This window comes from Protopterus annectens, chromosome 13.part0 (genome assembly GCF_019279795.1).
Source record: "Protopterus annectens isolate FY-2018-M chromosome 13.part0, PAN1.0, whole genome shotgun sequence".
NCBI lineage: Eukaryota > Metazoa > Chordata > Ceratodontiformes > Protopteridae > Protopterus > Protopterus annectens.
In genome coordinates this window covers 1,334,592,517-1,334,613,758 of record NC_056747.1, presented here as the reverse complement: position 1 = coordinate 1,334,613,758, position 21,242 = coordinate 1,334,592,517, and the positions used below count along the sequence as shown (strand labels likewise).

Genomic DNA, 21,242 nt, shown 5'->3' with positions numbered 1-21,242 from the left:
TTTTGTTGTTTGGATGATTTTTATGGTGATTATTGATTGTTGGTTGTTGGCTCAAGATGAATATTCCTTCATTTCTTGGGGCAGTAATATCCTATTTACCTCAGTCTGGTTGCTGATATACTTCCCTACAAAGAGGGTGCAGCCTATCAACAGCCAGGGTGAGTGAGAGGGAGGCAAGCTGGCTGGGTGCTGTATCCTTGGCAGGACCCTGCCTATAGGCTACTGCAGTAGTGAAGAAATTCAGACATGTACTGTTATGGGTAAGTCGAACTTGCACACCTGTAGTTCATTTCTAACTTACATGGCTTCGACAGCTTGCTTCATTAAAAGCAGTTTAAAGAAAAAGTGTATATACATTTTTAATTTATGTTTGCCTTACAGCTTAGCAGTTTCCTACCTCTGAATGCGCTTTATGAGCCATTAGGAAAGTCATAGACCTTGAGAGTGTTCCTTATCATTAAACAGATGTAGAAAATTGGAATATGAGAGAGAGATTTAGAAAAAGACAATCCCCCAAGCATTAGTTTGATGAGGGAAATAGAAAGTAAATAATAACACTTAGTACAATAATTGATTTCTTACACTGCTGTTGGCTAACTGCCTTAATTTAATCATAATACTCACAACCCTTGTTACCACCCCAGGTTATCCTCATTTGTTACATTTCCTAGCACTATCCCTAGCTTTTCTCATTTGCTAATAGAAGTACATCATGCACATTGAAATAACTGTCAGTGGGAGAAACTGTAAAATAAAAAGAGAAATGTCCCATGTACTGGTTGCAGGAAGCAGGTACAACAACAGTTAAATATTGATGTTTGCAATAGATTTTATTGCTAATAATATGTTACTCCCTTGCTTCACCTAGTTTATAACTGGTGCAGCCTACACTCCTGTCCTCAGTTTTTCTAATTTTCTGACACATATATATTCCTTATATTGCAATATCTATACTTACTTTGTTCATGATGAGTAACATTGGGATTAAAAGGCACATGAACAAAAGAAATGTCTGAATCACGATAACTGCATCCTTTAATGTATTCCTCATGGCAGCATCTTCTTCAGTACCATGACCTGAAACAGGAATTAGAATAACATATTATCTTTGCATGACTAGAATATTACATGCATTTATTCATTTGTTTATTTTTAGTTTCTCTCTGTTCATTTACTTATTCATTAATAATCAAGGCTTACCCATTAAACTCGAAATAGAATTCTAAGCTGATAAATGTTAGATTCACAAGCTGCTCATACTACATACAGTCTTTGGAAAAATATAACATCATACAGTGGTGCATTTAATATATTTACATTGCATTTAAATTAAATGCAGTTTTTTGAAACAACCTTTCAACAAGCGAGTTCTGCCAGGCTTTGTTTCTTTGCAGATCTGAGGGGGTAAGTAAGGGGAGAACCCAAACAAATGCCCCAGTGAATATAACCTTCTTCAATGCGATAGTACTTTAGCGTTTGTTATATTTCTATAGGAAGAGCTTTTAGGGCACAGAACAGATTTAACAAACACATTGCCTTACTGACATATGGGTAGTAGTGACCTACTACCTTCGTTAGTTGGTCAAAGTTCAGAGCTCCTCCCACTGCCTGTCTGTGAGTGAGAAGACCAATCACTGCCAAGACCAGACCACCCTCCACACTCACAGACAGGACCATTTCATTTTTCTTATGCGACAGTCAGAGAATGCTCTCTTGGGGTATTGCTTCTCTCACTCTAGGTGATAGCAGCAGCAGAGCTCAGATGAGAACCTTCTGTTGGGATTTATTTTCTTCCTCTGCCTTTTTCCATCACTTTTCTGTATTGCCTTTTCTGCTATCCACTGCAAAGCAAGTGTTTACCAAATTCCTTCCTCCATTAGTGGCCTGACAGTCTCTGGGAACTCACTGTTTTTTCATACTTTGATGACTTGCTGATCTGTGCAGAGTCTTGGTCAAGGTGTGTGGAATTGATAGAGAAGATCTCATCCTGACTTTGCCATCTAGGGTTCAAGTTGGACCTCCTAACTTATGTTTGAAACCTTCGCAAAGACTCATCTTTCTGAGCTCCTTTATTAACTTCAAGAAGAGTCTGACTTTTCTGCATGAAGATAAATTGTTGTCATACCAAATGATGTTTCTGGAATTTTCCCAGAGGAATGTCATCTTGATGCGAGAATCCCTAAAACGTTTTTGACTAATGGCATCCATGATACTCATTTGACCATTGGCCCATCTTCACAGGAAAAAAATTCAAAGGTATATCCAAAATTGTTGGAAGTACCACCTTCATTCCCTGAAATCCCATTTGCCAGTGTTTCTCTTCATCAGATGAGGAGTATAGTGGTGTCGAGATCAGTTCATTGCAGGGTTTCCTTTCTCCCTTCTGATGCAGTACTAGTTGTACATACAGTCACCCTTGACAAGTGTAAGTGGGGGTCTGAGAAGTGAAACGTTTACAAGCAGTAGCTTGAAGATTAACCATTTACAGGCTGCCTGTGTCCATTAGAGATGCATGTGCCAAACCAGGGATGAATTTCTTGTTATCCCTCCAGTTGCCCAAGTTACCCTTGAATTGAGTTAGGGAAGAACTCTGCTTCACATGGATGGGGAGCCTATTCCAGAGAAGGAGTAGTCTCTGGGATACACACCTGTCTCTCCAGCAGGTCCTTTTAACATCACAGGCAAAGTTTAAGTCTTTAGAATGGATCATTTTGGTGCTGTTTGTTTTGCAGATATGCAGGAGGTCCATCAGAATGGGGTCTGACAATGCCTTGTATGCCAGGTATAGATCTCTCCTCAACAGCCTGTAGGAGATAGAATACAGGGATAGGGCCTTGAGGCAATCTGCATGGGAAATACTACTTATGCCCTACATTCTTTTAGTGCAGAACCTCTGTGGAAGTTCTAATTGTTGGATATGCCTGGTTAGGTACATACCAAAGGGGGCAATGTACTCAATGATAGGTCTGATGAATGCCAAATACAGTGGAACAATGACCTCCTTGGACCTAGATGCCTTACCTTTGTTTATAAGTTGCACAACATAGAATGATTTCCTCAGTACTGCAGACACGATGGTCAAAGGCTCAACTTTTAGGGGTGTGTTGTCAATATGATAGTTACCAGTGGTGAATGACATCCTGAAGGATACTATTATGCATTTCATGGGATTTAGTTTTAGTCTGTGGCTCTGGCACCAGTTGTCTGTCTGTGTCAGCCCTTCCTGCAGAATATTTGTGTCAGTGGGAGATTCAATGACAGTTCCTAATTTTCAATTATCTGCAAATTTAGTCAGCCAGAGACCAGTGACATTGACCTTGACTTTAGAGAAGTAAATGCCAAAAAGAAGCAGTCCCAGGATGATCCTTGAGGGACTCTGCTTGCGACTGGTCTCTTTGTAGAGGTGGACTCCCCAATTCTAACTTCCTGGGTCCTGTCTGTGAGTCAGCTGGCTATATATTGGATGACATAAAGGTTTGTACCTAACCTCTTAAGTTTGTCAGCAATACCCAAGTGGGAGATTGTGTCAAATGCCTTGGCAAGGTCAAGGTAGGTGGTGTGAACCTTTTTGTCCTCATCCATTGCTTTGGTGACCTTCTCAAAGAAGTCCACCAGGGTGAGTAGGCATGACCTGCCCTTGATGAAACCAAATTGATTAGGTCCAGTGTATGGAGGTTTTCTATGTGATTACTGATCATTTCAATGATAATTGTTTCCATAACTTTCCATATGAGATCAGTGAGACTTATGGGTATGTAGTTTCAAGGTCTGTAGGTGCCTACCTTGTTGCTGTTCTTCATTCATGAGGCGCAAATCTTGTTTGGAGACTACAGTTAAATAGCAATTCCAGAGGACCTGATAGATTATGTTTCATGCTATTTAGAAGGCATTATGGCATAATGTCTGGACACATTGATGCAGTGTTGTTGGCCTTAGAGAAAGCGCTAAGGACCTGTTCCCTAGTGACAGCAAAAGGAGTTATATTTGCTGGTATTTCCTGAGGGAAGGTTGATGGGGAGAAAGGGGTAAAGTTGGAACTGAATTTGTCGGCCAGTAGATTGTAAGTACTAGGCACTTGGGGGCCGAAGGGTGCATGGAAGTACATCAATATCCATAGGAGATTTTGGCAGTGTTTCACATCTTAAAGGTCCCTTATCACCTTGGGACTCCAAGTCCTCTTCTGGTTGTTACAGACATAATCACAGTGATGGAGTACCTCAATAAACTAGGGGGTACGAGTTCTTAAACTCTGTGCCTATTGGCAGTGGTAGCCTGGGGGTAGGCTTCTCAGTATTTTCTGTCTCTTCAGGCATCATACATCTCATCAGAGCAGAATATTGTAGCAGACAGATTGAGCAGATCTTGGGCAGATCCCACGAGTGGAAGCTCAAGGTAATGGTGTTTCAAGATCTAGTCCAGATGTGGGGAATGCCTCTAACAGGTCTGTTCAACTCCTTTCAAAATAGATAGTTTTGGAAATTATGTTCTGGTCATCCTTGCAGTCATGCTTGGAGGACAGATGAATTATTGTTCCCTGGTACAGAAAGGTTCCTGTATGCATTTCCACCCTTTCTCCTGATTCTCAGTGTACTTCTGAAAGTTCAAATGCCAAATATCATTGTGGTGACCCCCAACTGACCCAGGCAGTCTTGGTTCTCCTTATTTATGGTAATTGCCAAGGGCACTTACCACAGACTTCCTCACATGCTGGAGCTACTTACACAGTCTCAGGGTGACTGGTGCATCCCAATTTGGAGACACATCTGCTGACAGCCTGGGTGATTCTGTCATGACTCTATTTAGGCATTTGTTTCTTGAGGATGTGCAGCTGGTTTTAAAGGAGGCCAGAAAACCTATCAAAAAAATCTTCCATTTAGAAATGGGCGAGGTTTTCTAAGTGGTGCCTAAATTAAAACAGAGGGTCTAGTGTGGTTAATATCCTCTTGTCTTGAAATATTTGTGTGAGCAACTTCAGAATGGCTTAGTGTAGCCATCCTTGAGTGTCTTCTTATGGATTACACTCTTTCTTTCTTCCTTCTTTTTGGTAAAACAGTTCATGAAAGGAGTAAGGTATATGAGACCTCACATGCAAATTCCTCCTTCGTGGAATCTCAGCTATGTTCGTCTTGAAAAATTGAACTTACCACTTTTTGCACCAGAAACTCAACTCACACTGACCTTAGGTTCTTAACATGGAAGACTGCTTCACTTATTGCTCTGACAGCTGCAAGGTGAGTCATTGAGCTGCAAACTGTCATGGTGGGACAGCCTTACTTGATTTTCCCCAGAAATTGGGTTGTGTACTAACATATACACAGCTTCTTACCACCTATAAAATTACTCAGCATCCATCTGCTTGTCCAGCACTAAATAGAAATGTTCAACATAATAATCTCTGCTGCAGCAGCCTTAGCTATATGGGTCATATCCTGCCAAGGCCACTATTCCCAAACCTGACCTAACAGCTATAGTTCCAGTTGATCCCACTGCTGGTTAATCCCAATCCTACTCTTTTTGAAAATGATGGGGAAACTATTGATAGGTATGGGAAAAAAGTGTATGCATGTTCATCATATTGATCACTGCTGCAGTAGGTTTAGCTATATAGCTTGTATCCTGACAAGGATATAACATTCATCTAGCTTCTAAAGCTTCAGGGCACCTTCAGTGTGCCCAAACTGTCAGGCAGCTTGACCTAAGCTGACTAAAAGACAAGTTTGGGTGCAAAGCCCTTCAGAGCTTTACTGATGCCAAAAAGTACATTCCTCCGAGGTTTGTAAAAAAAAAAAAGAAAAAAAGTTCTATTTTCTTAATTTTGTCGATGTTTTATTGCATTCCTCTTCAAGAAAGTTATTTTAAAGCTAGGAGTTGTGTTTTAATGGACAATCTCAAAAGTGTAACACACTTTTAAAGGGAGAGCTCATTTTTTATGTCCGATTAAAGGTGGTGTAAAGTAACTGAAAGCATTTTTTCTGTGGAGAAATTGTGTTTATTTTTCTTTTGTGGGTGGGGATAGTGTTTTAAAGTATTTTACTGTGTTTGTCTGTCAAAAAAATAACTTTTACGGATTGGTAGTGTTTACTGGCAATTGCTGCTTGTCTTCCTTGGGAAAGAAGTGGCAGTTTCAGCTTGACCATGGAACAGGGTACTGGTCCCAGAGCTGGTCCTTCTTCCAAGCTCAAAAAGAAAAAAAAAATAATCAAACAGCCTTCACCACCACAGCAGGGTAGCAATTTGCCTCAGCCATATGTGGGTGACTCTGCTGTGGCAATTTGTTGCACCTCAGATCACTCATCTTTTACCCCAGAAATCTGTGGCGTAGCATCTGCAACCAGTATGGACTGGGAGTTAGCCATGTCCTCAGTGGTTGTTGGGGTCCATTCAGTGGGCAAGGGAGAGCTATTCTTGTCAGTCCTGCTAGAGGGAACAGGGAAGGTTTCCCTGTTGTGTCAGAATGCAGTGCTCATCCCTGGGGAAGTTGCTGCCGCCATGGGCAAGGGAGAGCTATTCTTGTCAGTCCTGCTAGAGGGAACAGGGAAGGTTTCCCTGTTGTGTCAGAATGCAGTGCTCATCCCTGGGGAAGTTTGCTGCCGCCATGGGCAAGGGAGAGCTATTCTTGTCAGTCCTGCTAGAGGGAACAGGGAAGGTTTCCCTGTTGTGTCAGAATGCAGTGCTCATCCCTGGGGAAGTTGCTGCCGCCATTAGTAATGCGCTTGGCCTCATTTTTCTTATCACAAAGAAACAACAAACCAAGCATGTATCTATACTTCCTCAGTTTTCTTTGGTTAGGAGTAGTTTATTGGGTCTAACTCAGGGTTTAATTTAGGCTATTGATCCTTCCTGTAAAGTAGCTTCTGTTAAAAGAAAGAGGCATTACATTTTCCTGAAGAAATTCAAGATTCTGAATCCAAGCAGGAAGATGCAGGGGGGGGGGGGGGGGATCCATGTTTTTTCCTTCAGATTTCTGATTCAGACTCAGAGGAGAGCTCAGTTTATGAATCTCCCTCTGGGGGATTCTGTTTCACTGAGACTATTTCTATAATGTGCCAGTGTTTTCAGTGGGAGAACAATGAGATTTCAGTCCCTCAGAAAATAGCATGAGTTGTTACAGAAAGATTTTCCAGAACCCACACCCATTCCTCCTGTTTTGTCTGCTTTAGAGGATGTGTGTGTTACCGCCTGCAATTTTCCTGATAGTCAGCCAGCTGCCACTAAAAATGCAGTTAGGATGTATAATGTTCCTCAGTCGTTTAAATTTGTATACACTATTCCCAAACCTGACCCACGAGTTATAGCTTCAGTTGATCCCACTGCTGCTAAGCACTTAGTTAATTCCAATTTTACTCTTTCTGATAAGGATGGGAAAATTAGTGATTGGTATGAGAAAAAAGGGGTCTATATTACATTATCGAATACTCATGTATTCGAAAATGTAATAGTCGACCCCTAAATGTCGAAACCGTCAAACATTGAACAACTACAAAAGCGCAAAAACCCACCCAAACAAACCATTTAAATGCTTTAAGCAGGGGGGCAAGCCCCCCCCTGCACCCCACAGCCTCCACACCCCCGCTACTTAAATATACCAACTCCGAGATCGCCATACAGTGCAGACAATGGAAAACTTCCATTTCTGCACTGTACGGAGATCTCCATTGAAATGTTCGACGTTTGACGTTTTCGACATTTATGGGTTGACTATTACGTTTTCGAATACATGAGTATTTGATAACATAATATAGACCCAGAAAAAAAGTGTATACTTCTGCAACTTTGATTTTTCAGAATTTTGAATTGTCATGCTCATATGTTAAAGTTTTTTCTGACAAATTATGAAAGTATGAGGAATGTTTTATCTGCATTTTTTTAACTGTGAGCAAAACTCTGCTTTAAATAACATAGTCTCTTCTGTCGCATAAGTCACTACTCATTGTTCATAGTGTGTATATATTTGTGTTGATACTTGTTCCAGGGCTATAGCCTCTGGTACTGTTTTAAGGAGGTCTGCCTGGCTGCATTCTCAGAACCTCCCAGATGATGTTAAAAATGAGATTTTAAATTCTCCCTTAGATAGAGATTTAGTGTTTGATACCTGTGCTGTAGATGTGATCAAAAAGTGTGATGAAAGGGGCAAGCAGACCCAGGATTTTTCAGCCATCCTTTTTCAAATGTTCCAAGGGATTTTCTATCTCCTTATCTAATTTTTGCAAAAAAAAAAAAAAAAATCCAGATGTTTAAGAAGAAATGGCAAGAGGGTTCCAAAAAGAAATAAGAGACCTTATGAATCCCTCCTACCCTTGTCCCTTTTTTCTTTCAGAAAGTCTTAATCTCCATTTTTCTCTTTCGCAACAGATAATTTCAGACAAATGGGTTCTGAAAATCATTAATCAAGGTTACAGATGGCAGTGGGAGGAAATTCCTCCTTTCCAGGGAGTCATTCCTCATCCTCCAGATCAGACTTTTTTGTTTCTTCCATTTCTTCATCACATACTGCCCCAAGGAAGGATAGAACCAGTTCCTCCTTTCCAGGTAGGAAAACCTGTTTGTGATGGTGCCCGAATTCAAAATGATGCTACTTTACAACCTGTTATCTCTTTTTGTTGTTTATATTTCCTGGCAAAATTAGACTTAAAATGTGCTTATCATCACATCCTATTTGTCCAGACCTCAGATGTTTCTTAAGTTTTTTTTGTGTCTGGATCACCTTATCAGTTCTATGCCTTATCTTATGAGCTATTGACTGCATCTAGAGTGTTCAGAAAGTGTCTAGCTCCAGTTATAGCTCATTGCGGGCTACAGGGTATCCACATTTTTCCATATTTAGATGACCTTCTTATCTTTGCAAAGTCTTTTTTAAAATTGTCAGGAATTTTTCTTGGGTAATCTCTTTGGTCCTACCATCAACACTTTATATGTTTTCAAATACCAGTGCTGGGGTTTGTCAGAAGAGAAATCTTTCTGTGGAGACAACAGATATCCTTACATCCGGCCAGGTCTCCCCTTCTCCCTCTCTGCTCCAAAGCAGTCAGTCACCACAGACACTTCAAACTTTGCTTGGGGAGCAGTTTCAGTAGGCATAAAAGTGTAGGGGGTGTGGGACACCAATGACATATGCAGGCACATACATGTCAAGAAGATGCTTGGCCTGATCAAGGCGCTCAACTCTTTGAACCATCTCTGGTCCCCAGGACCTCTTCAAGTGGTTACAGACAATACTAGAGTCATGTGGTGCATCAACAAGCAAAGGGGAACCAGGTCATACCTCCTTTGCAGACTAGGCATGCTAGCTTGGGATATAGCTTCACAGCACAATCTCACTCTGCAGGCATTCTACAATCTGTCAAGACAAAACTGCATGGAAGACAAGCTGAGCAGGACCAGGGCAGTCACTCACACACGAATAGAAAGTAGGACAGGGGATCTTCCAAGATTTGCTACATCTGTGAAGAATTACTCAAGTTGACCTCATTGCCACCTCTCTGAATAATCAACTGGCAATATTCTATTTCAGGACACCATGAAAGAAGGCATGGAAGACAGATGCCTTTTCTTTTCCTTGGAATGGAATGCTCCTGTATGCTTCTCCACCCTTTCTTCTAATATCCAGTGTACTTCTGCAGATTCAGAAGGAATCTTCCAAGATCATTTTAGAGACTCACTTTTGGCCCAAGCAGCTGTGGTTTTCCTGTCTTTTGAAAATAGCCAGGGGAAATTATCATAGGCTCATAGGAGGTTACTAGGCTAATGGTCCTGGGGTCCTTACAAGCCTAGGAAATTCAAAGTTAGTGCTGCAATGACTGGAACACAAGAAATAGTGATAGACAAACAAATCCAATGTCAAGAAAAAGTTTAATGCATTAAACGTTTTCTTGACATTGTATTTGTTTGTCTATCACCCTTACAAGCCTAGCCAAGAGTTTATTCCCCAAAAAAGAAAACTCAGTCAGCACCTGTCACCCCTGTTGATGAGGGACACAGGTGGAACCCCTGGGACATATTTGTGGTTTCCCATCCACTCATCAAGGTTGTGCTTGAAGAGGGTTAGCGACGTACTCTGTTTGATGTGTACAGAAAGTCCATTCCAGAGACAGGGCAGCCTCTCGGAGACAAACCTGTCTCTCCAGAAGGTTTTGTTAATATCTCGTATTAGATTTAGGCCTTTTGGGCAGGTAATGCACAAGGACTTAGAATTATGGACATGGAGCATCTCTAGCAAGGCAGGGTCCGAGATTGCCTTGTAGGTGAGACACAGATCACCTCTAAGCAATCTGTACCATACCAAGTGGAGTTTTAGTGTTTTGAGCTTGTCCACATAGGACAAGTGTTGAAGGCCATGGATTCTCTTTGTGAAGTATTTCTGTGGCCTTTACAAGTGGTGCAGGTCTTCAGAGAGGTACATACCAAACGGGGCGTTGTACATAATTATTGACCTAATTAGGGAGGAGTACAGAGAAGTAATAACATTTTTTCTGGAATAGAATCCCTTTACTTATAAGATGAACCAAGTAAAAGGCTTTTCTGACCACTGCCGCTACATGATGGTTGAATGTGAGACTGTTGTCAACCTGTGTACCCAAGTCTCTCACCACAGCTGTTTGCTTAGAGGGTTGCCGTTGATGTGGTAATCAGTAGGTGCCATGTTTTTGCTGAATGGTATGATAATACATTTGTTTGTATTTGACATAAGGCCATGACTTTGGCACCAGTCATTTGTTGCTGTGAGACCCTCTTGTAGTATGTTAACATCATTTGGGGAGTCAATGACAGCACCCAACTTACAGTCATCCACAAACTTGGTCAGCCACAGGTCTTTTGTCTTTGCCTGGACCTCTGAGAAGTAGATGCCAAACAGTAGAGGTCCTAGGACAGCTCCCAGGGGAACACCACTAGTGACAGGTCTGCTGTCAGAGATGGAGGTGCTTATTTTAACCTTTTGGGTCCCATCGGTGAGCCAGTTGGACACGCACCCGATGAGATAGGGATTTATGCTAAGCTGTGTTAGCTTTTCGATGATGCCCGAGTGGGAGAGTGCATCAAAGGCTTTGGCCAAGTCAAGGTAAGCTGTATGTACTGACTTTCCCTCCTCCAGGGCCTTGGTGACAGTCTCAAAAAAGTCAACCTTTTCAACAGGCAAGATCTGCCCTTGACAGATCCCAACTGGGTAGGGTCAAGTGCTTGGAGATTGTCTATGTCCTTGTTTATGAGGTCCATAATAATATGCTGCATGACTTTACAGATCAGACTTGTCAAGCTAATGGGGCGATAGTTTCCATGGTCAGTAGTGGCACCAAATTTGTGCACGGGGATATCAATGGCAGTTCTCCACTCTGCTGGAATGAAGCCTGTACTTAGGCTGTGGTTGAATAGGGTGCTCAATGGTGAAGCTAGTTCTTGCTGGAGATGGTGTAGAATACAGCCTGAGATACTATCAGGTCCCATGGAAGCTGTGTTCTTTGCCTTGGATAGGGCCTTTAACACTTGATCTACAAAGATGTGAGGTGCAGGACAAGTATCAGGGATGTTGAATGGGCCTTTCGGTGGACTGGGGGAAGAAGTTTGCAATGAACCTATCTGTTAACAGGTTGGCTAAATCAACAGGGTCAGTGTAAGTGGTACCATTAAATACTAATTCGGAACAAACCTGGATTTGCCATTGAGGTTCCTGATGTAACTGAAGAAGGCTTGGTGGTTTCCCTTTGTTTCAGAGGCTAGTTTTGATTCATAATTGGCTTTGGATGTTTTCACTAGTGATCTAATTTGCTTGTTGAGGCTAAGGAGGGAGATTTTCCATTTGGGAATTTGGGCCTTTTACCCTTGGACAACAGTTTCTTCCTTTGTTGTAAAGCCTCTTGATAGAGGATGTCCACCAAACAGGCTTATGTTTCCTTGAGGAGCAGGTTTTAGTTCTGTTGGGTATGGCTGAGTCCATGCAATTGTATAGGTGCTTGTATACTGCATTGGTGTACTGTTCAGCATAGTTGTCTGCATCCTGTGCGGGGGGCGGTGGTATGAAGCTAATGGTGCCCTCCCTTAGGAGGTTGTAGTCAGCTTTTGAGAAGTTTTTTAGCCTGGTTACGGCTGGGGGTGGGGGTTTGGGCAGGATAGAAACTTCAAATGAGATAGGCCGATGGTCTGTTCTCACCAGGGAAGAACTTGCTATGGGAGTGGTGCAGTGGTCGCCCATGTTGGTGAGAACCAAGCCCAGAATGTTATCTCCCCTTGTGGGGGATGAGACGAGCTGGTTTAGTGCAATAGAACTGATGAAGTCAAGGAATCTTTGGGTGAGTGTATTAGAGCAGGAATAGTTCACCCAATCTATGGTGGGGTAGTTGAAGTCAAGAAGGATTGGGGTGTTAGTGGGTAACTTGATGGAATCAAGTAGGTCCAGGTAGGAGGAGTGGGTGTCCTGTGTCATTGAGGGGGGTCTATAGCTGGCTATAACTTGGCTGGGTGTCTTGTCAACTATCAGTTGCACCTGGAGTAGTTCTAGTGTGTCATGCTCACGAGCCAGTCTGGAGGTGTGCTTGTCTTTAATGGAAGATAGAGACTTCACAACCCTTAGTCTTCCTGACCTCATTTTGAGGTTGGAATGTGTGGAATGCATTATAACCTGGTAAGGCAGGGGTGCTCTCCACAGTCTTGAACCAAATTTCTTTGACTGCACAAATGTCAACACCTTCCAGTGCAAGGAGAGCCTTGAGTGAGTGCATTTTCAGGTTAAGGCTCCTAGTGTTAAGCAGCATGACCTTTAGTTTGCTTTTTAACAGATCTTTTATGTTGGAAGATTTGTCTTTGGGACATTGCCTGAAAAAGGCATAATGGGGGAGGCAAGAGCCTTGGTCAGAATACAGAATCCCTGGGGTGGCAGGTGGAGGCCATCTCTGGCAAAGCAACGAGACACGTCAACCATGTCATCCCAGACAGACAGATACTTAATTCCCTTGGAATGACACCAGAAACTAAGCCAATTGTTGAAGTTAATTACTTTTTGTTGGCATTGTGGTATCATTCTTGGTGAAGATAGGATGCTGCTTAGGGTAGGGTCATACCTGCCTGGAACATATACTCTGGGAGCTCAATCATGTCTCTCTTCATATAGTTCAGGAAGGTACATCTCAAGTCATTCACACCAACATGGACAATGACAGAGTTTTTATTGAGAACCTCTGCATAGGTGGGTGTGTGTTGTGCTTAGTTATGTGATGTGGGTGATGTGGTGTTTGTACTGCCAATCTCTTTGTCAGGAGTACTGACTGTGGTGGGAGAGAGCATAGATTCCAGGTTACTGATGTAGATGCATTTCTTGCAAGTAGAAGAATTATGTGCTAGGAGAAGAGGGTTGTCAGTGAACATGAGGCATTTGCTACACTGTCTCAGTATGCCCATGTCGACCAGGCTGGCAGGAGAAACTGATGGTAATTGTTCAGACATAGTGTTCTGAAAACTTAGACGAACTTATGGAGAGAGGGTTTTGATAAGAGTTTTCCCACAAGTGTAGACCACAAAAACCTTCTCAGATGTAAAATAATTGGCCTGAAGCCCAAGTGCTAAAACCAAAACTAAGAGGCTTAGAATAACAGACAGATTTAATGAGGCTACTAACAAGCAGTAATAAATGCAGCAGAATAAAAGCACTTGAACACTTAAGAGCAAGCAGCAAAGCAAAATAAGCTAATAAAGTAGGAAGAACACAGTTACGGTGAAAGCAACTGAATAAAATGTAAAACTTGTTTTGTCTAGTGGAGAGGGAGGAAACAGAAGATAATTCAATATTAGGAAACTAAGGGGGTTGGCCTTCCCAAATACTCTCCCTGTACATTGTAGAATGAGCTGATGAGATGGGACAGGGAAGAGTGTCCAAAATCAAATTTACAGCAGGGGTGGGCAATTCCATAGTCACCAAGTTTAAGAATACAACAGCATTTGGGCGGCAGGGTAGAGAAAAACAAAAACCACAAGCTTCTTTATAAACTCCATCTACTCACACAAGAACAGGGGCATTTGATACACCCTGACATCAATCAACTTCAATTGACTGCCTGGATGATAGGGTTTTAATTCCTTTTAGGCATCTTTTTACTAAGACTGTGGAGCAGGTACTAATGGAGGCAAGAAAGTCTGCTACAAAAAAAATCATATATTAGCAAATGGAAAAGGTTTTCTAGTTGGTGCCACAACATACCCAGCACTCATTCAGGGCTAGTTGTTCTCTGGTTCCGCAATATTTGTGTGAGTTACTATCCTATGACCTTTCTTATTCCTCTATCAAGATTAATTTTATTGGTCATTTCAGCATGTCTGCCCATGGATTCTCCTCTTTCACTGTAGTCTCATGTCAAAATGTTTTTGAAAGGGCTTTTGCATAAGATACCTCCAAAAAATGGTGTCCCCTCCTTGAGAACTTAATTTTGTTTTAAAAAAGCTACCACTTACTCCATTTGAACCAGCTGATCTGACTTGACTTGAGGTTATTAACACGGAAAACAATTTTACTGATTGCTGTGACCTCTGCAAGAAGTGTATCTGAGTTGAAGCTCTTATGTTGAGTCAATCCTATCTCATTTTCCAAAGGAAAGGGTTTCTTTGAGAACCTGTCCTTCTTTCATGCCTAAAGTGGTATCCAAGTTTACTTTAAGCCAAACTATCCATCTTCCCATTTTCTTTCCTGAACTTAAAGATAAGGGAGAAAGGAGACACCATATCTTGGATTTCCACAGACAACTCAGGTTCTGTCTTGACAGAACTAAATCTTTCAGATCTTCGGAGCAGTTTTTCATTTCTTGTGAAGGTACGAATAAGAAGGGACACCCTGTGTCCAAACAGACTATTTCCAAATGTTTGTCTAAGGCTATTTATTACCTTTCGCTATACTCACTATAACAAAATTATTTCAGGCATCACCAAAGCCCACTGTACCAGGGCTTTGGCTTCATCTCTGGCTTTTTGGAAAGGGTTGGATTCTAGAACCTGCTAACTGGTCCTCTTTGTACATACATTTACAATTCCTTGTCTAAGTCGAGAACAAGCTTTGCTGGGACCATTCTCCAGGAATTCCTGAACTCTTCTCCTTCCACCTAGCAAAATATAGTTAGCTAAGATAATCTACCCATATCACTAAGGCTACTGCAGCAGTGATCAGTATGACGAACATAGTACAGTTGTGTAATTATCACTCACTGCAACATTAAATGTTTAAATGATCACTGCTGTGGCAGCCATGTCCTTCCTCCACTCCCTTGTTTTTTGGTGTATTTTTTATGCCAGGGTTTGGGCATTTTTTTTGTTGTTCCAAACATTGTCCTTTCAGGGCTCAGTCTCTCACCCTCCCTCTTTCTGCTGGCAGGAAAGTTTTGAGGGGCTTCACTCCTAAATGTGCTTTTTAGTCAGCTGTGCTCAGCTCGAGCTGCCTGACGGTTTGGGTGTGTGGAAGGTGCCCTGAAGCCTTGGAATATTTCTGTCTGCTATATCCTTGGTAAGATATAACCCATATATGGCTAAGGCTACTGCAGCTGTGATCATTCGAACATCTACGGTTATGGTAAGTTTTACTTACACAACTGTACCTTCTACATAATTGTGTTCCCTATCAGTCATTATGATCCAGTGACCAAAAACTCCTGTTTGTCTACACACCTATCAAATCTGTCGGCATGGTCTGTACTCATACCATGTTGCTAAGACCTGGAAGTCCTTCCCTGTATCCATCAGGTCAATACCCTCCCTCCAGTCATTTAAAATCATTCTGAAAGACTTCCTACCGAAAACCTGTCTCTGTTCTTGCTCAACTCCACAATAAATTATATCCCTTAATATGAACACGTACCCATTTATATCTCAAAGCTCCTTACTCTCCCTCCTTCACTCACTTGCTTAATTCAATCTATTTCTCTTCCCTGACTCTCATTCTAAACATGCTATAACCCTGTTATCTGATGTTGTCTTCTCCATCTGTTCCTCAATGTATGGTTCCTGGATTCAACATAGATTCAGTCTCACCCACTTGCAAGCTTTGGATCTGGTGCTCAGGCTCCTCCCCTTACCCACAGTCCTTGTGGATAGAACGAGCTACCACAGTTCTCGTTTGCTACCACAAGTGAAGGATGGATCTGTGGGTGCTGAGATGATTAGATTTTTGTGAAAAAATAAGCAGAGATAATTTGTTAATTACTCTCGATCTTTCAAGATCATTTTCAGCTGTTTACAGTGTCCTTTATTACTGTTCCCTTTTCTTCTCTTTTCTTTTTGGTCTGTCGCCTTGGCATGAGATGCTGTCTATACACACACTCTCTCTCTCTCCATATCTCTTTGTCTCTCTGTATATATATATATATATATATATATATATATATATATATATATATATATAATATGTGTGTGTGTCTTAAAATCAGTCCCTCTTTTCTTTGAAAGGTGGGTTCTGAGACTTCTGTCAATCAGACCATAAATTTCCTCTGTTCTTCCTACATTTTTCAAATAAAGGGGACTATACACTTCTTCACTGTCAGTTAAGTTTTTACTTACATCAGACGAAATCTTTCAGAAAAAAACTGATCAGATGTTTTGTTTCCTTCTCCTCTCCCATGTTGAAAAAAAAAGGAGTTTCTAAAATTACTCTTGCCTGCTGGCTGTCTTAGTGCATATCATGTTTACCAAGAAAGAAGTTTCTCATTGTTTACAGTTCCAAAGGCTCATTCCACTAGATCTATGACTTTGTCTACAACCTTCTTTTCTAGAGTGACACTTGATATTTGTGCTGCTGTTACCTGGGTCCAAGGTTCATATCTTTATATTTGATTATAAATTGGACACACAATCCAAACCAAGAGCATCATTTGGTTTGGCTGTATTCTAAAATATCCTTCCTAAGAACCACCCAAGTGTTAGAGTAGCTGGGGACTCTGTCCCATACGTTGAGCAACAGATGAAAAGACAGCATCAGATATGAAAGTTATGTACTCACCATAATGATAGATCTGTGTTTTCTGTTTCTGTCCTTCCCCAACTACTCCCCTTCCCCCTTCCTTTCAGTTTTGAATGTTTCACGGTATTACACATGGATGACCTTGGCTGACTAAGCCTTGGCTCCTTGAGGCTGCTTTTTTTCATTTTTATATGCGTATGTCATCTGGTTTCTTGGTTACCTGTATACCTGTTTCCTTTTCCTTCTTGTAGGCAAACTCAGTCTGAGGTAGCTCATTCTATACACTGGGATTATGGGTAATGGAAAGAGCTGACACACCGGATCCAAAGCTTTGTAGTGACTGAAGTTGCATCTGCCTTGGATCTGAGACCCATACATTGAGGAAGGACAGAAACAGGCAACACAGATCTATCATTATGATGAGTATATAAAGTTAATTTTTCTCTCGCTTCATATTGCAATTCCTGTTTGTATTATACTAACTTACCTTCAATTTTTCTGTAAACTGGCCAAAAGTTCTCTAAATATTAAACCATTGTCATATAAGTTGTATCTATTCTTAACAAGTGTTTTCACATTATATCTGATTTGGTATACTTACTTAAATTGTTAATGTTTTGTATTATTATTTTGAAGACTACAAAATTATTTTCTAAAATGTTTTTGTAATACTTCGGAACTTTTCTTCCCGGGCCTCTCCTGAAAATGGGCAATTACTCAGTCAGACTTTCCTGGTAATTAAATTTCAATAAATAAATAAATAATCTTTCAAATTTTAAGTGATGTCAGTCTTCACTTTCTATCAGTCTTTTAATCTCCCTGTGTTCTTTCCAGAACCTACAAATAAGGGCAATAGGATACTTCATATCTTGGATATGCACTGGTTGCTCAGGTACTACCTTGATACAACAAAGCCCTTTAGAAAGGCCAAAAGGGTTTTTATTTCCTATACTTAGACAAAGAAGGGTCAGCCAGTTTCTATGCAATTCATTGCATGTGGGCTGTCCTCTCGTTATTTATTTATTTTTTTTGTTACGTCCACCAGGGCGAGGCAAATCTAGGCGAGATAAAGGCACTTTTCACCAGGGCCTTTTCCGCTTCAGAGACATTTTGGAAAGAAGTGGATGCTAGAAGTATTCTAGAGGCAAAAACGTGGTCCTCTGTCCTTACCTTTATGAATTAATACAATCTGGATGCTTTCCTAGATCCAGTGCAAGCTTTGCGAGGACAATTTTCCAGGGGCTCCTGAACCCTTATCCTTCTTCCTGCTAGGTTGAGTAAGCTTTGGGAATATGCCCATCTGTCAGTAAGACAGTGTGTTTGTTGAACATAGTTCAATTGCATAAGTTCCCCTTACCTGTAGCAGTAGATGTTCATAGAACACACTACCTTACTGCCAGTACCTACCCTGCTACCATCCTGCTATTTTGGGTGTACATACTTTGGCTGTAGGAGGTGCTGTTGATGTTTCAACAACCTTTCTTGGTATGTGTGTGTGTGTGTGTGTGTGTGTGTGTGTGTGTGTGTGTGTGTGTTTGCATGTGTCATTTGTTATGGAACAGTAGGTGTTCGCAATGCTTGGGTTTCATCTACTCCTCCTGTTCAACCCTAGAAAACTGAAAGGGTCCTGTTTGTAAGAGGGAAGGACTGTCCTGGTCCTGCCAGGTGATTGGTTCTTCACCCTTACAGGCAGGCAATGGGAGGAGTTCTGAGATCTGACAGATTGCCAGGGAAAGAGTAGCAGGGTACTGCTACCCATATGCCAAGTAAGTGAAACTTAAGCAACTGTACTTTCTTCAACTAATCAGAGTAATTTGTCTTTTGGCTGCTCTCTGTCTTCATGCATTGGGTCTCATAGAATCTGCTCTGCTCATACCAGATTTCATATACATACATGTATATAAATATTTCAAGCACAGGCATTAATACCCTTCTAGCCTGACAATATACCAAAACAATTATCCCCATAATATGTGTCCAGGCTGTTCTTAAAAATACCTAAACTAGTGTTTGCTTTAATGTAATTTGGTTGTCTGTTCCATGCATCAGCTGCTATTTCAGAGAACCAATTAGTACATTTCTCATTCTTATAGAATCTTCTACATAGGTTGTCTGATGATTCACTTCTACTTTTTGACAACCCCAAACATCCCCAAAGGTGGTTGTCTCTAAATGCCCTATATACCTGAATACTTTACAAGTTCAGATATTTTAGTTTTTCATAATAACTTAAATTTTCACATCCATGGATGCTCTTGTGTATATCCTCTGTGCTTTTTCCAAATTACTCATGCTTGTTTTCTTATATGGTTTCTATACTGTTATGCCACACTCAAGTTTGGGTCTAACATAATTAACAATTACTTTATCATTTCTGATTTCCTAGACTTTATAAGTCTTTTTATATAACCTATAGTTCTATAACTATCATTAATCAATTGGTCAATATGATTAGAAAAACTCAAAGATGGAACTACCCATATACCCAAGTCCTTCAATGAATTTTATTATAATATTAAAAAATCACCTTTCAGTTTATATCTCCCAAATCTCATATACTTATTGTTTGATGTATTTATCAGCATATTCTCCTGTGCCTAAATGGTCAGTTTAGTCAAGCTCTTTTGCAGACATAGCATATTTGTAACACATGCAATCAGTTTATCCAATTTTAGGTCATCTGCATACAGACTGTAGAACACCTTAGATAAAAAAAGATAGGTCTGAAAGAGGAAGGTTTGTCTCTACAGAAGTGTTCTCTGCTGTTTCTAAAGTTTGCAGTTAGTTTTTGTGTTTCTGTTTTAAAGATGTTTGCCTTTTGTTACTTTTTTTGTTCTTTTTACTGTCTGGATTTCTGTCTTTGTTCCGTTATGGAGCACGGCTTCCACGGGTACTGCTCTAAGAGAAAATTCTCTAGAAGGCCGACATATGTGTGTCATTTGTTTAAGGGAGAACTGTACTCCCCTCTAAGTGTGATATGCATGGAGTGCTCTTGTATAAAACTCCATCACAGGAAAGACAGATTACAGTTTTACTTGTATAACATATCTCTGTTCAGAGTTCTGACCAGAAAGGTTCTACAGAGCCCAGTGCTTTCTGAACCTCAAGTTCCACAGATTATTTAACCATGACGTCAGCCAAAGATCTTAACGGTGAACCTACTGAAAGGAAGAGATGTTTCACCAGCACCCATGTGTCTTCTCTCCCACCTGAGGTGGCATTGAAAAGTATGCAGCTTGCTGTCCAAAAGGACGCCCTTCCTATGATCACTGGGATATCCTGCCAGGGATAGACATACATCTGACCAAGATAATAAAATCTTGACATCTTTCTCTTGTGCCTTATGTACTTATGCATGACATATGGCCAAAGTGTGCCAAGGCTATGAGGTACATAAAGGCAATATGGGCACTAAATATCTCAGAACTTTCTTGCCACCAGCCTGAACACTGAACCTGCATTTCTCCTTCGGTATATTAGATGTATAGTTGTTTTTGTTTCCATTTGTCTAGGGCAGAAAAGTATCCTTGTTGGATGATCTTACTCTTTTTGCTAATTTTTGACGAAAACTAATCTTTTTTCATGCCAGTAATAAAGGGAAAATGTGATTGTGGGAGGCAAATACCTTAGTGAGACAACCATATAAATACTTATTTTGCCTTGGAGCCAGTCATGACTATAGAAGTTGTATTAATTGCCAGTCCTTTGTTCCTAAGACTCTTAGGAGCTGTTTGTCCTTCCTAAAGAATTATCTTGAAAAATCAAAGACTAAAGGAATTCACGCAGGTTAACAAGGAATCCAGCACTTCCTGCTCAGATGTACAGCCTCATCTAAAAAGGAAGCTTAAGAAAATTAAAGATCAGGTTTAAAGTGTCTATCAAAAACCATTTTCATGATTGTACAGTTGGGCTTGCAATCACTAACTTACTGTAAAATCAAATCGCAGACTGAATATCTACCTTCAGATTTTCTCAGTGGTGTGTTCAGGTTACTTTAATGTTGTCTGATGGTGACCAGACAGAAAACAGCTAAGCCTTCTGTCATTGATCCGAATGCCCGGTTTCTTCTCCCCCATAAAATGCCAAAGGACAGGTGAATACAATTTATTAAACAAATGTAAAGCATTTAGTTTTCTGTTAAACTGTTAATTTAATTAACAGCTTGGCATATAACTAGACATACTAAATAAAAGAGGTGTCCAATCCTTAGCTTTTCATATTGGCAGCATCCAGGCTGTATTAGCTTGGCTCCATAAATGGGTCTATATTATATTGTCGACAGCTGAAAATGTCGACTCTGAATTGTTCGACACCAAAATGT

The 21,242-nt window shown here is 40.8% G+C and overlaps 1 protein-coding gene across 1 annotated transcript in view; it reads right to left on the bottom strand.

Annotated features, from left to right (window-relative positions):
* The window catches only part of CD79B (CD79b molecule), a 334,641-nt gene that overhangs the window by 158,069 nt on the left and 155,330 nt on the right, over positions 1–21,242 (bottom strand). The window contains exon 3 of the mRNA XM_044055487.1: positions 959–1,077. Within this exon, the coding sequence (XP_043911422.1) occupies positions 959–1,077 (119 nt within the window). The remainder of the gene's footprint in view (positions 1–958; positions 1,078–21,242) is intronic.